This window comes from Orbicella franksi, chromosome 4 (assembly GCF_964199315.1).
Source record: "Orbicella franksi chromosome 4, jaOrbFran1.1, whole genome shotgun sequence".
Lineage (NCBI taxonomy): Eukaryota > Metazoa > Cnidaria > Anthozoa > Scleractinia > Merulinidae > Orbicella > Orbicella franksi.
Genome location: NC_138148.1, coordinates 23,642,337 through 23,659,800, shown reverse-complemented (window position 1 = coordinate 23,659,800; position 17,464 = coordinate 23,642,337). Strand labels below are relative to the sequence as shown.

Genomic DNA, 17,464 nt, shown 5'->3' with positions numbered 1-17,464 from the left:
CTGACCTTTCAAACCCAACAATTTAATCAGGAACTTGCTGATGAAATATGCAAACAAAGCAACAACTCGTCCTTAAGATCCTTCCTAAACCACAAACATAAAGCTGAATTCTTCTTCTCTAATGAGTTTAATTTTGAGTCAAGTACAAAATTGGTTCGCTTTAAGTGTCTTGTATATGCAATATGCAATGTATATGCAATATATGCAATTTCCCAATCTAGCTGATGTTTGAATTTTTAAGTTATCACTTCCATCTCCTTTGGCGCATGCTATCGCTATACCTGCTTTCGCAACTTGGAAGTGAAGTTTGCAATTTAGAATCGAACTTCACGATCAAACTTGTAGTTTTCATTTTAAAGTTCGCTACTTGATTGGCTCCAATAACAATCAAACCGTGAACTCAGGAATGTAGTTCCCAAGTTTCCAAGATGTTTCCAAAACCCACACAGCCCAAGTGAGTTGAGATCCACTGTAACTGGTTTTTTTTTGATAACAATGAACTGCTGGGTTCTTTGCATCATTACTTTTCTAACATACCTTTGTCATAAAAGACTAAAACCATCAATACACCGCGTTGATTGTGAAGAAAAACAGCACAGTTAGTGCAGGCATTGAGCAAATAAAATAACTGCTGAATCATGGCATGTTTGTATTTTGCAATCCTTGTGCACATGCTGAATCGCATTAGCAAGAGCGCATGCGAAAACTGTCTCTGGCCACCTTAAAAACCTGCTGCCAGAAATTTCCTATTTTAATACCCCAAAATATAAGAACCTTTTTAGCCAAGAAAGATCAAGCAGGTTCTTAAATGTGGGTTACAGTTAATTATGAACTCTTGTTATAGAGACAAAACTACATATACATTGTATAACCAGTCGTGCTACAGCCTACGGTACATTGAATACGGCGGGATGCAAATTTTACGCACAAAAAAAGTAGGGTTTGTAAGGGCAGTTTTTTTTGATATTTTGAAATTTATGTCTATTACCGCTGCAAAAAATCTGGTCTTATAGATTTCCCTGAAAAACGAGCTCCGACTAAAGTAAAATATTCATTACCAATCTGCCAAATTTTACAGAATTTCACCGAAGGAAACCCAAGAAAATTCACTGTCAGTTTTGCTTTTTGTGCTCATGTTGACGTAATAAAGTATATATCGAAAAACACTGACGTTTCCTTTGAGCATGTGCAGATTACTTCCTCAGTGCTCGCGCGATCGTAAAACTAAAGGGAGCTACCTTTAAGTTCTTGGGTTTCCTTCAGTGAAACTCCGTAAAATTTGGCAGATTGGTAATAAATATTTTACTTAAGTCGGAGCTCGTTTGTCAGGGAAATCTATAAGACCAGATTTTTTGCAGCGGTAATAGACATAAATTTGAAAATATCAAAAAAACTGCCTTTACAACCCCTACTTTTTTCATGTTTAAAATTCGTATCCCGCTGGAAGCGATGTGATGTAAAAATTTTGGAAGATTTCACCAAAGGAAATTCATGAAAATCACAAATAAAGCTATAAAAACAGTAAAAAAACACTTTTGTTTGGGTATTTATTAACCATGCGGCCATGGGCCGAGCACGGTTCATGTTCTACCCTTGGTTTATTTTTTTTAATTTTTTTTTTTGTCGGAGACCAGACGCAGATCTCCACTCGTCCAACTTTGAATTACACAATCTGTAATGTTTACTCGCCAAACCTTGTTTCTTCAGGGTCAACAGAAATCTCAGATTACAAAATCACGCCGAACCTACACGTTGCAAAAAATCTCTTCAAAACCCTGACATCGAAGCGATATATTACTTGAGCGTTAATAGCTACCACACATTGGCAGAAGGTAAATCTATTCCTTAAAAATCCAGCTTTATCGTGCTAAAATTTCAGCGAAATCAAACAAAACCAGAATTAATTAGAATTTTTTTTGTGACCTCACTCCCCAGACTTGACCTAACAAAGGGAGCAATGGTTGCCCATAGCAACCGAAAAACACGAACATAACAAAGCCGACGTTTCGGCCAAAAAACTCCAGAATTATCGCCTGAGAGCTTAAACTTGAATGGGAACATCTTTTTTGAACTTCTTTCAACTCATTTAGACGAAAGAATGGCCTCGGCGGGCTACAAAAATGACCAAGAGAAAAAACAGAACAAGACAGCAGAACAAACCGATAATATTTCACCGCGTGGCTTTCGGCACGAAAATGAAAATACAGCTTACTTCTGGATAAATTGAGCCTTAGAAGCCACCAACTGGTCCCATATTACTTTCTGTATCCTTACAAATGTCCTGACTTCCATCTCCGAAAGATTTTACCCCAATTTTGAGCAAATAAACATTTCGCCGACAGCGACCATCATTACGGTGGCTTGCATGCTAAATTAGCTAACTTGACAAAATTCTCCCGAGGGGGGAGGATGTGACGAAAAGAGCTGAAAAATGGCCTGTAATTGGCTAATGATGAGATCTTCCCACTGTCCAAATTTGGTTAGAATCGAAAGTAACGCCAATTTTCTGTCACGTTTTCAATCTGTAGCCACTGGAGTGACCAAAATCGATACATCGGTCGGGATAGAGTTTCATTATTAAATTACATGGCTTGTGTGACTACTTTGCTAGCCCTTTACTCGTGGAAAACACCAATCAAATTTAATCATGTCTTTAAAGAAAGAAAGCTGTTGTTAATAGTGTTATTATCGTGTGGCTCATATCATTCATGACCATACATATCCCGAAGAAAGTTCTAGATTAGGACCATTACGTCATCGGAGATTTGTCAACGGCTACCACTGATGGTGCAATAATACAGTTTGTGTTGATCAAGTAATGTGATGTCTACAGTAAGAAAAGAATCATCACTGACTGCTTTGAAATGTGCACTACATTCCGATGGTAGTGCTAAGCAAACAGTTAAATTTTAAAAGCGCGGTTATAAGATCTAAAAGATCTTCTTGTTATTTAAGACTAAATCCCAAAATTTTAACAGAGATGATAGCAAGACACTATTTAATCATTGCTTGTTACATGCAATAAGTTTGAGAGGACTAGGTGTGAAAGCGAATGCAAAAACAGCGTTCAAAACATAACACTTGCGCACGCAACGCCATAAATGATTACCCTATGGAGCCACCTTAATAGTACAAACCAGTTGCATTAAACGAATCAAATTTTTCTTGTTTGCCATACAATAAACATCTTATCAACGGAGCATAATACAAAAACGTAAATACTTCAAAAACGAAAAAAGCTATTCCAAAATGGAAAACGCCGTTCTTCGTGATTTTAAAAGCCTTTCAAATTAGTTTCAATTATTATTTTTTTTACTTCATAGGCACTTTAATAAGTCTTTGGTCCATGTGTTAAGCGCTTTGGCTTGGCAGTGTTTTACGTGCAAAGGAGCAAACGAGCCAAACGAGCTTGGTGGATGCTTAAAAGCGGCCCTGTATTCTGTAGTTTAGCCATAGTTAAAACTTAAGGCAAACAAATATTGAAGTGTTAAGCTTACAAGCCAATCTCCCGATGCCGTTGGGTAGAAAGTCACACTTACAAAGTCCAAACTTCCGCTCACATATGTAAGCTAGTTTACTATAATATTAACAACAAACAATTATCCCGATGAAGTGGAGCTCTCTCAGCCATTACTCAGGTGTTCTGGGCGATGTCAAAAATCTGCAATGTCTCACAAAAAAACCTTCACTGACTATTACTTAAACCAAGGAAATCCCGCTGCTACTACATGGCAGAGCTCTAGCTACACTGTACGCACTTTGCTATTTGTGTGGTGTGCACTCGTGATTTCGGCAACTTGGGTAGGTTTAAGACTTCTTTCGAATTAAACCCCCTATGCGAATATAAGAGAATGATTTCTAGTATTCTTTACCCGAGACAGAATCAACAAACCTGGTTAAGAAGTTCCACTGTATCCATGCGAAGATTATCAACCATTTTAGTAGCCTTATTCTGTGTTAGTTCTTTGTACTTCACAGAGTCGGCGCAGGGAGTCCCTTTCTGATTGGTGTGTATTTGGCTCCATATTTGGGCATCGTCTTCATTGGCCTCCGAATTCAAAATGGCAGAAAACAAGGAAAGTAAAAGCGGTTACGATGTTGGTTTTTTCTATTATGATTGGGCTCTATCCCGATACAGATGGATGGATGGTAATTGTTTTACTAAAGTAAGTGGCTTTGAGCCTGTCAAGAACATGGCTTGTTCTTCGTCTGAAGTCAAAGCACAGGTAGGTGGCAACCGCAAGATTAAGTCAGACGAAAAAGGGCGGCAAATCATTTTCTTTAGGAAAGTTCCTGATTGGTGAAGAAATTGCCTACAATAAGCTAAATGAGCCACAGAAGCAAAGGCTAGACAAAAGATTGTAAGTAAGTTTAATTTTCAGCTTTTGGAAAATCAAAGAACTGAAGTTAATCTGCACTCTTTTTCGCTTAAGAAACTTATCAATTAAGCTTAAGCCTACCTATCTTCGTAGAAGTTGTTAGCTTTGATGATTTTGGCAGCCTTTGAGAGATAAGCAACAGAGATCCGACCTAACCCCTGAGTAAATACGCGAATCAGATGGAATGTATATGTACATGTTCTAAGTTTTGTTCTTTTACTAGGTTTGTGAACCATGCCCCACTATGCACCTGTTATGACAATCCCCGGGGACGTGATACAAGTGGTTTATTTTATAAATAGCAGGGTATTTTCCCACACCTTGTTACACTTGAAAATGAAAACAGCTTTTTTCGAAAGTAGGTCAAGTAGGCTAGTTATTTTGCTATGAAGTTTAAAAGTAACATGTCCTTACTGATTGAGGCATATGTGGCCCTCCTTTGTAAGGGTTTCAACAAAACTCTAAGCACCAAAACGAACATTTTAAAAGCTAGAACTATCAATGGGACCAAATCAAGTTCACAAATAAATTAAGTTCCCCTGAAATGTCGAACATGGTGGACGCATTGCAGGTTTGCAACTGTCTTCATGATCTCTTTTGATTGATTATAAAAATAAATAAACTAAAGCCTCCATTTGACACAAAAATGTGCTCAGATATTTGTCACACTTTATAGTCAGAACTATGAATTTGAAATGCTTTCATGAACTTCCTGATGAAAAGAAACACACACTTTAAGGTGGCAATTGACTCACCTTGTGGTCTTTTTGGCAACCCACTACAACAACTCTTATTTTGTTGCAGGGCTCTGAGTACTACGATTTTCATAGACTTAATGTTTCAATAAGAATATATCAAAACTTTTCGAGAACTCAGTGTTTAGCTGTGTTTGTGAGCATGCACCCAATATTCAGGATAGCATTTCCCAGCCTAAGCAGCTAATAGACAAAACATTGGAACAAAAAATTAGTATATAGATTTAGGCCAGCCTAACAGCGTAGCTCCTGGGCCGGGTTGTTCAGAGCCAAATTAAGCTAACCCAGGAAAAGATAGAATTTTGATTTGAGTTTTGTGACTTTGCGTTGAGGTTTTCTGTATATTGTTTGGCCTTCTGTTTTGAGTTTTAATAATCACTATGTACACAAAACAAAGCAGCAAAAAACATTTGGGTAGAAGAAAAAGTTATAATTCGGTTAACTTTTAATCCTGGGCTAGCGTTAACTGGCTTCCGAACAATCCTGCCCTGTTTTCAACAAGTTAACCTGAGATGAGTCTGTGCTCGAATCGAAAACCAGCACTTGGTCAGCGGTCAACTTTTAAAAAACGCATAACCTTGATGAGCTGTAAACCTGAGCCTGCGATATGGTCATGTGATACTAGTCAGCGGATACCTTGTTTTGACAGGTGTCAGTTGATCATAACATAGATGAAAACCAAGGCTGCATGTCTCTGTCAACCTATTATTTGGGGTATGGCGGCCATGTTGTGCGACTCCGTCGTCGTTGTCGTCGTCGCCGTTGAGTTTCGAACTTACTGCCTACTGTCTCTGCCCATTCATGGGCCATGCTACATGTTAACACAAGATGGATTTAAGTAAACATGCTCCAAAGTTTGGTTTACAGAGTTCAAGTTTTGGCATCATGTGTACTTAAGGCATCTGTCGGCCGAGTATTGGTCGATACTATCAGCCGTTATGTCAACCAACACTTGGCCAACATGTTGACTGACTGACATCGTCCAACACTCGGCCGATACTTTACAGACACTTAGGAACACTATGCTCATTTGATTGGCTCTTGTTACTGTGTTCTAGCATTGGATATTCCAAATGTAAAATAATCTTCTTTAGCCCTTTCAAAGGGTCATTTGGTGGCTGTCATTCGTTTTTGACTTTTCAGTGCTGGCAACATTCTTCTATGTCAAAGACTGTTTTCAAAATGGCAGAAGTTTGAGCTTTATCCACGCTCTGTCAACAGATGAGCAGAGGCGATAGAAATTATTCTTTCAAGTTCCCTGTGGGTAACAAGACAGCTGCTACTTCAGCAAAACAAGGTTAACAATACACTGACACTACCGACATATTGACTCGTACACCACCGGCAGTTGACCAATAGACCACCGACTGTTGATAGCAACATATCAGTCGAGGTGTTGGCTGAGTGGCGACCGACATACTAACCAAGTGTTGACTGATACTGTCCACCAAGTATCAGCTGATATGTCGGTCAAGTGTCAGTCAACACATCGGCCGATAGTATCAACTGATACTCTGCCGACAGGTGCCTTAAGTACACATGATCCAAGTTTTCATCATGTAAAACTGTTCCTTGGATAACACTTGTTTCTGAGTTCGGACAAAGATTAACCACACACTCCATTGAATTACAAAGGTGAACATCTCAATAAAGCCTCCTTTATGTATGTCTTTTGTTATGCAAACTGACCTTGATGTGTGATCTGCTAAGGTAATTCCATCGAAGTAGAACTCACAATAGATTTTCTTTCAAACTTTACCTGTTGGCTGCTTACATATCAAGAGAACTTAAAATTTGAAATAAAAAAGGGGGTCCCCGTATTCGTTTAGGAGCAGGAGGACCTTCAATAAACCCCACAATTCCTGAAATTAAGAGCCGTCAGAAACGTTTATATTTGATCCATTCACCTTACGCTTTAAGAGAGCAGAAAAATAAGGAGGAAGTTAAGCAAGAAATACAACAGTGGATATACATCGATGTTAAGGAGCAATTTGATGTACGTTTCATTATAAAGGCACTCATAATTAGTTGACAGGGATACAAAATGTTCCAAACACGCAGTGTTCTGGGGCCACATATTGTCTTTTACGAGTGCTAGCTATGCTCTCATTTTCCGTGATAAATTTTTTACTCTGCAATACAAATTGGTCCATACCCACTGTATAGAAAGAAGGTGATCTCTGAATTGAAACTAAATAAAAAAACTCATCAGGTCCCGGTACTCATTTCTGAGGGAAAAACAATGATTTGTCTCTCGCAAGCCAAGCCGTTTAGAAAAAGCCTCCATTTTGTATATGCACGCTAATGACATCAAAATTGTGCGCAGTAGGGATGCGCGATGCAATTCTGAGGAATCACCTTAATGAGCATCATCAACGCATTTTGGTGCATTTGCGTTTGACTACCAACACAAATGCAAACATGTTAAAGTGCGTTTAGTTCTAAACGAAATGAGTTTGCTCCAAGTTTAACATGGGTTTGATGGCTTGCGTATTTTTGAGTTGTACTGTAGATGTATCTTTGTCAGATTTAAGTGAATATCCTGTTTATGGTGTACAAATTGATAACCAACATCTGAATTTTAGTAATTATTGAACTTATATTGATTTTAACTCTCAGAATTCCCCCTCAGTACTTGACTGTTGCATTTGCTCTGATCATTGTTAAAAATGTTTTCTTGATTGCTCAGTTCATACAAAGAGAGCTTTCTAATCCCCATTTTGTTTCCTAAGCATGATGAATTTTTCATTGATGCCTAGTTACTTTGTCACTGGTGTTCTGTTGAACAAGAGACCAAAGGTGCCAACCTGAAGGAAGAACCGTATTTAATTAACGATTCAATTTGATCAAAAATACAAAGAAATTATGTTGGCACACGACCTTACAAGTGTTTAAAACAAACAGTAAAAGTAATGCAAACAAAACTTGCAAACCAACTAAAAACTTGCTTCTTGACTTCCTGCGTAATTGATTGAGGGCTGTCAATAAGGGCGCTAACCACCTGCTACGGCTGAGTATATTTGATGGACCCTTGATGTTACAGGTGAACTGGCCTGTAGTTGATACAATTCACCCATAAAGTAACAAGTTTGCTACGGGTGTGAAGATCAAGGCTACAGGTAAACTAAAACTTAATGACAGCCCTATTGACGTACATTGTTGCAAACAGTGAGTAAAAACCTTAGCAAATAACTGGACAGCAAAAACTGGTGAGCAAACGGACCTGACAACTGGTTAGCTTGGTTGTTTCAGTACAACTGGGCACCCCCACCCACCCACTCACTTTAAACTAACCCCCAAAATTAAGCACTAGATAATTGCTACTCAGCCAAAGTTTGTCATACCGTTTCTTGTTGGTTTTATACAAGAAGTGGTTTAATTAGTTGTTTTGCTTGGTTAGAAGGAGATGGTGAAAGATGATCCTCAATCATCAGGTTCTCAAGATAATCAATCTCTTGAGAGGTATGTGTATAATTTACATTTATGTTTACATTTACATATTGTCATTTACACTGGTCATAGGATCTTTCAAATTAAGTTTTATGCTTTATTTTGACCAAAAAATATCAAAAAAATATCTTTCTGAACTATCAAGTGGAAAAGGATTAATGTTGATTGAATCAATGGGCTGGTGGGTATGTGCTATGCGATTGTTTTAGTCCAGGATATTTTTCAGACTTCCAATTCCAGGCTCCGAAATGTCCTGACTTCTGGTCAAGAGAAACAAAGACTCTGAGATGTACTTATTATCCAAGATTGTAGCCCTCTGATTGATAACTGCACTTAAGTAGACAGTGTTCTGTATTTCCATAAACTAGGTACCGTAAATCCTCCAATTAGTGCCCGAGACACTCATTTCAAATTTAGGAGAAGACGGGGGTGCTTATTTGAGGAAAGTGCTTGATCGAGGGTTGGGGAGGGGGGTTGCTTATTTAATTTTTCCCAAATTGTGGTCAGATATGATTGGTTTTTTTGTAATATAGTATGCATGTGTCAGTCCCTCTGAAGTCTCAGAAGGGTTCTGGCTCTCTTCAGGAACTACGAAATATAACCCCTTTAGCCAGTCTAGACCTGCTGCATAAGGCTGGTCAAGCTTCAAACAATGAATCAGCAGATCTTCTCTACCATCCGTAGTGCTTGAATGAGTCGATAATCACTTGCTTGTAACTAAACATGACTAAAACTTTACATCCTTTGTTGTCTTAGTACTCATCTATAAAACAGGGTGAGAGGAGGGGGCGCTAATTCGAGGATTCACAGTAATGGTTTTTGGTAATTTTAGGAAAGAACCTATAGGTGCAGAAATGAAGAAGCCATTACAAGACAAAGATGTTAATCAGTTACCTCCAAGAAGCAGGGTAATCTTTTATCAGTTAATATTAGGTTGTTTTTATTGCTTAAAAATATACTTTATAGCCACCATTTCCAAAGTGAAATAAAGTAGCAGGAGGAAATTGTAATGTAGGCGTAACATTGTTCTGTCTAAATGGTGCTGACCTCATGGGGGGAGTGCCGGAGTGGGGTTTCCCCTTCCTGCATGGGGGAGATGGGGTGCTGGCCATGTGCACACATGTGTGCCACAAAATACATTCACCCAATTAAGTGATTTTGTTAGAGGTCACTGTACACTTTATTTAAGCAGTTGCAAGATGAGTTTCTCTGGAAGTTCATGAATGAAATGCTGCATAATGCTTTTCATTCCATTGGTACTTTGTACATAGCAGTATCATGTTTGGCTTGTAACTCCATTTAATTGAACTGTAATTAGCATGAATCAACTGTTATGTTATCAGTATTATCTCAATCATGCAAGTTCAAGAGAAACAGTTTCAATTTGATGTGTTGATCAAGATCATTTAGGTTTTGTAATCAACAAAAGCTGCTGATGAATAAGGGAAACAATGATGTGGTGAAAGGATTGAGATGAATTCTGGTGATATCTTTGATATCATTCAAGTTTGCATCTGTCTTGAATTCCATCTGCTGTCTGTTGCCTCCATCATAGAAAATGTGCACGTGCTGACAGTTCTGATACATGTTCATACTGTATGGTTAAATGACAGCAGAATGCCCACCAAAAATTGCTTTTTCTTTGAAGTTCGAGCGGTATACATTCAATAGCACATGGTTTAATATTTTTCCCCTGTTCAGTTATTTCCTTGACAAGATCAGATCATGATTACTGGTATGTTGCTGAAATGAAATTGGAATACAAAGAGTACCTGGCACAAATGCTTAAATTAGCTGGTGACTTGCATCAGGCACTGGCTTATTTTGTACAATATTTCTGTCCAGGGGACATCGAATCATGTCATCTTGAGGCTGCAAGGCGTGTGAAACTATGGTCACTAAATGCAAACTTTTTCTTTAAGGAACCTCACCACTTCACTAAATTCAATTAATAGGTCCACTGAAACAATATTTGGCAGAGAACATTTCACTTTAAAGATCTAATTGCAACATTTTTGGGCTTACAGACACTGTAGCGTTATTCGACGCTAATGAAGCACGATTTTTTCAGTATGAGCTGTAGTAGCTGTAGTTTACACACGTATAGTCACCTACGTTTAAACAATGGATAAACCCTTGTATACCTCTGTATACCCTTGTATACTTGCATGTATATATTTTGCGGGGAGAGCGATAACAATTGAAGGAACGTTTGCCATTGCATGGAAAAGTCGGTGAAAATTTTTACAAAGTCGGTAAAAATTTTCCACCAAATGGAACTTGATTAGGGCATGTGGTTTCCCAGGCGTGATCTGCAATGCGACAGAGAAAAAAAAGCTCGATTTTCCACATACCACAGCCACTACAACAACTACGTCCACTACATGTACTATAGCTACTACAGCAATTACACAAAGAACAGCTACTACATCTACTACAGCTACTACACATACTACAGGCACTACAGCTACTACAGCAATTACACGTACAACAGATACTACAGCTACTACATCTACTACACGTACTACAGGCACTACAGCTATTAGAGCTACATGTACTATGCACGTACTACAGATACTACAGCTACTACAGCTATTACAGCTGCTGCAACTGTTTGCAGTCATGGTCATCTGAGACAACTTAAAATTTGTATTGAGGACCAAAACAACACTAAAACTTGTCCTCTAAAGGAGTTAAAGACAAATTTCTTAAATTTTATTATGAGTTACCTGGATTCTGACCACTTGTCATGCATTTGGAACTTTTAGAAAACAGATAATTATTTTTCCAAACAGTCTTGATAGCACAAATGCAACAATTATCTTTAAAAACACAACAACGCTTTTCAGTTTTCGAAACATGTTTCGATATTTCAAATGTCATCATCAGTCATTATGAATGTATAGAAAAGATTTACAAAATGATTGGTATATATAACTACTCATACAATGAACCTTTATGAATTAAAATATGCATTAACTGTTAACCTTATTTAAACTAACCAACAGAATGAAACACAAACAAGAAAAAATAACCTAAAACTCCCTGTAAACAACAGGGGATAAATTTAGAAATGTGACGACAGATTAGCATGCTCAACTTGTTTGTTGAGTTCAGGTTTCAACTGTTCAATATGAAAAACTCTCTTTTATTTTAAGTTGAGAATAAGTGCTGGCATGATCAAGAACCTTAAAACAAGAAATATCACACTTATCCCTACAACCTTTAGAAGCACTGAAATGTTTAAAAATATGGGAATTTTTGTCCTGAAAGAGATGCTCATTAACGTGTGTGTTAAAATGCCTATTGGTTTCACCAATATAACGAGCTCCACAGCTCGCACATGTAAACTGATAAACAACACCTGACAGGGTTCTCCCAAAAATTTGAAGTAGAGGGGAATAACTGATAAAGAGACGTGGAGTGGTTTTATCGTAGCCACGTAGAGTAGGGGGGAGGGGGACGACCACAACCTTTTATTGGGGGGTCCGGGAGCCTTCCCGAGAAAATTTTGAAGTTGGGGTTCTGAAAAGTGCATTTCAGTGTATTTTAAGCAAGCATGGTTTTGTTCTTTTGTTAAAGAAAAGCAATTTCACCGAGAAAAACATACGTGTAATATATTGTGTTAGTTGAACAGGTTAATCATCGTCATCCGTATCAAATTTGAAAAAAAATATCAAAAACGTCAAAAATGTTCTCATTTGGTGATGAGAAAGCCAAACGAGAAACGCTGGCATTGAAGGTACTAGATTGAGGTTTGACATTTATTTTGTTAAAAGACAAGTTTTGAATGGCTTTAACACAGTGCTAGGGGTGGAATTCATAGAACATGATGAAGCTTGTGATTGCGAGCGCAAGCCTGTAGTACTTGGTGAAGTTTCCCATGGATTTAAGCTCAGAATTTTTTCTGATTAAGCGTGCGGACCATCATCAACGTTTTGAACCATTGCGGTAGTCTGGGTTTTTTCATTTATGATTTCAAAAGTGATAAAATTAATACCATCAAACTTAAACTTGACATATTTCGCAAATGTTTCGCTTTATAATGAAGCCTTGAAATAGTGCATGTGTTTATTCATACTTCCCTGCTCAATAAGCTTGCCAGTTTTATATCTCACTTTCAATATTTACACAAACATCTCACAGCTTGTAAGTTTAAAGATTGTGTAAGATCTTGCAAAGTTTGTTTCTTTTGTTGAAAGAAATTTTTGCAGTTATTTGTTCTTGAAAATCCTCCATGTGCGAGCCAAGCACTGGGTTTCATGTCGTTGTGTTTAAAGAAGTAATTAAATTACGTGTACATTCACTGGAGATAAAAGTACTAAGTTTAATTATATTTTTGAAAGAAAACAACTTATGACCTTCGTTTGTGCCATCTTTATTTTCTTTTCAATTTATCCCTGGTACTGAACAGCGATTGCTGGGTTTTTCGCTTCATTTTCAGAGGAAAAACCGAGCTTTAACTTAACCTCAGTTGTCAAATATTTCAGTGCTGCTGTCCCGGCTCAGTACCCACATCATGTTTTTGGTGGCAATTCTCATGGCCCGAATGATTTCAGATTTCTTTTATCTTACAGCTTTAGAAGTTGTATTTTTTAATCGCTACGTATTTGTTGAGAAAATTAGACATATTGTTTTTATGCTTAATTTTATTGACGGATAGGCTCACATTGTTACAAATAAAATTTTTTCATAATTTATTTACTATAAGTAGCCGGTGTGCCAAGGACGACTAGATGGCGAATTTTGCCGGTCGCCTGAGCTTACAGAGAACTCTGCGTGATTTAAGAGAATCAGGAACAAAATCATCAGGACTAAACATAGTGCTAAGTTTGAACAGAGAGAAAATAATTTACATTTAAGTCTTTGCAATACTTATTTATAATAGATGAAATTTTTCTTCCAGTGTAGGAAGAAATGATAACCGATATAAGGTAACTTATAGAAGTGGCAGTTGGATGTTTCCCATTTGGACGCGTCCTGTCCTGTTGTTCTATCCTTACTAAGATAACCTTTAACTGATTAATTTTGTCAATAAGCCACTTCGGAAACATAATTATTGTGTTTCAAAATTTCAGAAAGGTTTTTGATGTCACTGAAATCTCTGAGTAGTGTTATTTATTTTGTAGGCTCTATCTATGAGAGTTTTAATTAACCCTAATTTGTATTTAAAAGGGGTAAAACTGAAATAATTAGGAAGTAGACCAGTGTAAGTCTTCTTATGATAAACAGATGTGATAAAAGAACCCGGTGATCACTGGCACTTTGCTTAGATAACAATACATCTAAAAATGGCAACTGACCCTTTTCTTCTGCTTCCATAGTGAACTTAATGTTGGGATGGCAAGAATTAAGGTACTCAAAAAACAAACGGACATCATTAGAGTTGTTGAAACAACAGATAATATCATCTACATATCTGCAATAGTATAGTACCTTAAGACCAGTGTAATTTTTTGACCAGAGCTTTTCATAGTGGCCCATGAAGAAATTGGCTAACACAGGAGCTATTTGTAGCTTTCTTTTGTGAGAAAATCATAATTCAGAGTTTTCAAAATAGGACAGCACCTGACGCAAGTCGCCGGTTACTTCAAACATTTGTGCCAGCTACTCTTTGTCGCAAAGTTTAGTGATACACAGTTTTGTTTCACCATCGTGATCATGATCTGATCTTTCTGAGAAAATAAATAAAGAGGCAAAAATCTAAACAATGTGGCTATTATAATAAATGATGTACCATTGAAGAGCAGTATTTTTGGCATGCATTATGTAATGTACATGTGTGTATCAGTTTTGTTGGCACAAGCACATTTTCCACAATGAAGCAGAGGCATCTTTTATTGCCACTGCTGAGAAGTCACAAAAGCAAACAGGTAAACTAATATTATGTACTGTTCCAGTTTTTTAAGTGACAATAAAGCAATTGGCTTATATTTAAGCTGAATTGACCAGAAATAATTGATCCAGTTCTTTATGCATCTGCGTGGTGAATGTGAAGGCATTCTTCTTAGTGAAATGTTACACATTAAGGTCAAAAGTGCTCCAAATATATTTTAAGTGATGGTTTGAAAGGTGTTGTAACAATTAAGCCCTTCAGCAACATGAGTGTTCAAAATTTAAGACAAAGAAAAAATCAAAAATTCAAAGCAGAAACGAAACAAGATCGCTGATTTGTACTGAAAGAAAAAGATATCAGCGGAAGTTGCTGTAATCCTTTCACCATAAAGAACACGATTCATCTGCAGCTCTTTTTCATTACAAAAACTAAAATGATCTTCATTTTGGAACTTTTGCCTTCATTGAAATAATATTTGTAATAAAATTACAGTTGATTCATGTTATTAAGGACGGTGCCTACTAAATACGAAGGTTTTTGTGCCAAATTAGGACCATGAGGAAAAAGTAGATCTTTGCAAGGGCTATTGAAATCCACAAAGAAAAATGGGGGTAGCCACGCATTTTTTTCTAGATAATTAGCCCTGAATCTCAACAAAAATGCTGACATCAGCATTTTTCTGAAAAAAGAAGGAAAGGATATTTCTTCACAGATTTCCTTAGAATTTGCCTTCACATACAGAAAAGCAAACACATTTATAAAGATCTTAAAACTACATTACAAATGGTAACATAAAAAACACTTTTGTGACGTTTTTAATAACAAAATCTTCGCAACAGGGCTTATAGCGTTTATGACAGCGTTCCTTTGGTACAGCTAAAATACAGTCTAAATAGCTTTTGCTCGCAACCAGAAACTAATCACATGCCGAATAGGCTTGCCACTTCCATCTCATAACATAAAATGTAGGGGTAACCACGCGTTTTTTAAGTTATTCAAGCTGTTTTCAACTTGTATGGAATACCTTTTGGTTGGGTTACATTTTTTCCCATCCCCTCCCTAGTGAGTTAAATGTTTGCATCATTCCATTTTGGAATATTCAAAATGGCAGCTAGTGTGACTGCACTTGGCAGAAGAACTACTTTCTGGCGTTGGAGTATGAGATTTTCTTTATTCTGCAAGGAACAGAGGAAAGTTTATGGATGAAGAAGCTCCTTCATGTTAATTACAACAGCGCTAATGTTTTCTGGCGGGTATATATTTTTTGGGGGCTCAGAGTTATCGATTCGATCAGAAACCCAGTTTGTACCATGCTTTTGTTTTGTATGTCTACGGTACCTTGTTTGCCTGCTGCGATTCAGTTGAACGGATATTGACTTCCATGGCAACATGTTTTACGATTTATCAGTGACTGTCTATTCCTTTCTCGCTCGTTGCTTTGAGATTCATTTTCGCTTCTACTACACGTCGCATATCAAGCGTGAATGGAAATTTAAAGAGCATTAAACCTGTGAAGAAAGCTAATCATTAGCGTCAGTCATGCATCACTGACATCATGCAGGTGGGACTTGCGTCGACTTATTAAAGTAGTTTTGCTGAGGCAGTTTTTCTTTGTCCTTCTGCGACTGAAAGAACACGGGTCTTTTTGACGATAATGTGTGAAGCATAAAAGCAAAAGAACTTTGATGCAAGCTGACAGAGAGTCAGACAGAACCAAAATGAGCTTTAATAAACGGTGCATGTAGTTGTACATGTGCCTTTAAAACACCGAGTGACCACTTTATTCTCCTTAGCGTATTTGTATTTGTATTTCCATTTTTTAAACTAACTGCTTAGGGAATCTAGATACCGATACTATTAATGCAGCAATACTGTCAATTTCATGTGGTAATCTACTTGTTTTTGTTTGGAAACATTAGACTGAGAATAATTGGTACTGACGGTTTCACACATGTATGATTGATCTTTTTATGTCTCATCAATCTGTCACAGTTATTTAAGCTGGCCTTTGATTTAAGCTTTCTTTAATTTTTTTCTCTCCAAGGAAATAGTAGAACATTGAAGGACTGATCCTTGCTACAAAATTTTTGAATGATAAATCTATTTATTTGTACTAAAATTGTTCCGTATGTCCCAGGTTCGAAGGTCAGCAAAAAAGTTCAGTCTTTAGAACATACAACATTTTAATTTCTGAGGAAATAAATGTGTACACTTTTCAACATGGCCGACAACTCGCAACCTCGTGGTTGAACAACAGGTCTTACTGTGCATGTGTGTAAAACTCCTACTAGAAGGGGGACCCCAGGGAATTGCTAATTTACAACAAGGCTTTCTGCGGAACAAAAATGAAAAACTTATCTACTTCCTGAAAATTATCTCTATATCACAAAATGGTTTGTTCTCTTTTTGAACTCCTCTCTGGTTGTGTAACTGCCTTAAATACAGAATATATACCTGATATCATCATTATAATTATACCATTGCTTAAGTTATTTCTCATCAACTAAAATTATTCTCACTAAAAAAAAAGTCATTGATAACAAAATGTCTGCCAAAGCAAACTGATATTTCACCTTTTGTAGTGATTGTTTTAAAATTTGTGCAATGTTATGCAACATACAAACTCCTCAAAAATCTTTTTTACAACCCTTGTCATATTAACATGCCTAAAATATCACAACTTGGCTTAAAGAGCCTTTGATACACACCTTCCCAAAGGCTTGTCTAAAACTACAAGTGACTCATAGGATGTTTCATGGTATATCATTTGAAAGCATTGCATACTCAGGTATTTATTCTTTCGACAGATGGTCCGATAGTGTTCTCAAGACCTTCTTGGAAGCAGTCACTCGGCATTTACTTTTGTGGCCCCTTTGTTTTGCACTTAGTACACTGTGAAGACCATCATATCCACCTCTATCATGAAAGAGTTGCATTTGCTGAAGATTTAAACCTGAACCAGCAATTTTTTGTACCATTGCTTTTGATAATACTTTCTTTGATATCATGTCTTTGAAGGAGGGGAAATTAGTGGTCATCCTGGC

General features: G+C 37.2%; 2 protein-coding genes across 4 annotated transcripts in view; one reads left to right on the top strand and one right to left on the bottom strand.

The window, feature by feature from the left end:
- Positions 1-3,984, bottom strand: part of LOC145485067 (uncharacterized) — a 22,643-nt gene extending 18,659 nt beyond the window's left edge. The window contains exon 1 of the mRNA XM_081463719.1: positions 3,893-3,984. Within this exon, the coding sequence (XP_081319845.1) occupies positions 3,893-3,937 (45 nt within the window). The 5' untranslated portion in view covers positions 3,938-3,984. The remainder of the gene's footprint in view (positions 1-3,892) is intronic.
- A 4-nt stretch (positions 3,985-3,988) lies between these two features.
- LOC145485001 (katanin p80 WD40 repeat-containing subunit B1-like) overlaps positions 3,989-17,464 on the top strand; it is a 332,677-nt gene continuing 319,201 nt past the window's right edge. For all 3 annotated transcript variants that reach the window (XR_014049117.1, XM_081463641.1, XM_081463640.1), the window contains exons 1-3: positions 3,989-4,226; positions 8,535-8,596; positions 9,417-9,492. Coding sequence is in view for 2 of the 3 variants with exons in the window: in XM_081463641.1 (XP_081319767.1) it covers positions 4,062-4,226; positions 8,535-8,596; positions 9,417-9,492 (303 nt within the window). In the remaining variant the exon portion in view is untranslated. The remainder of the gene's footprint in view (positions 4,227-8,534; positions 8,597-9,416; positions 9,493-17,464) is intronic.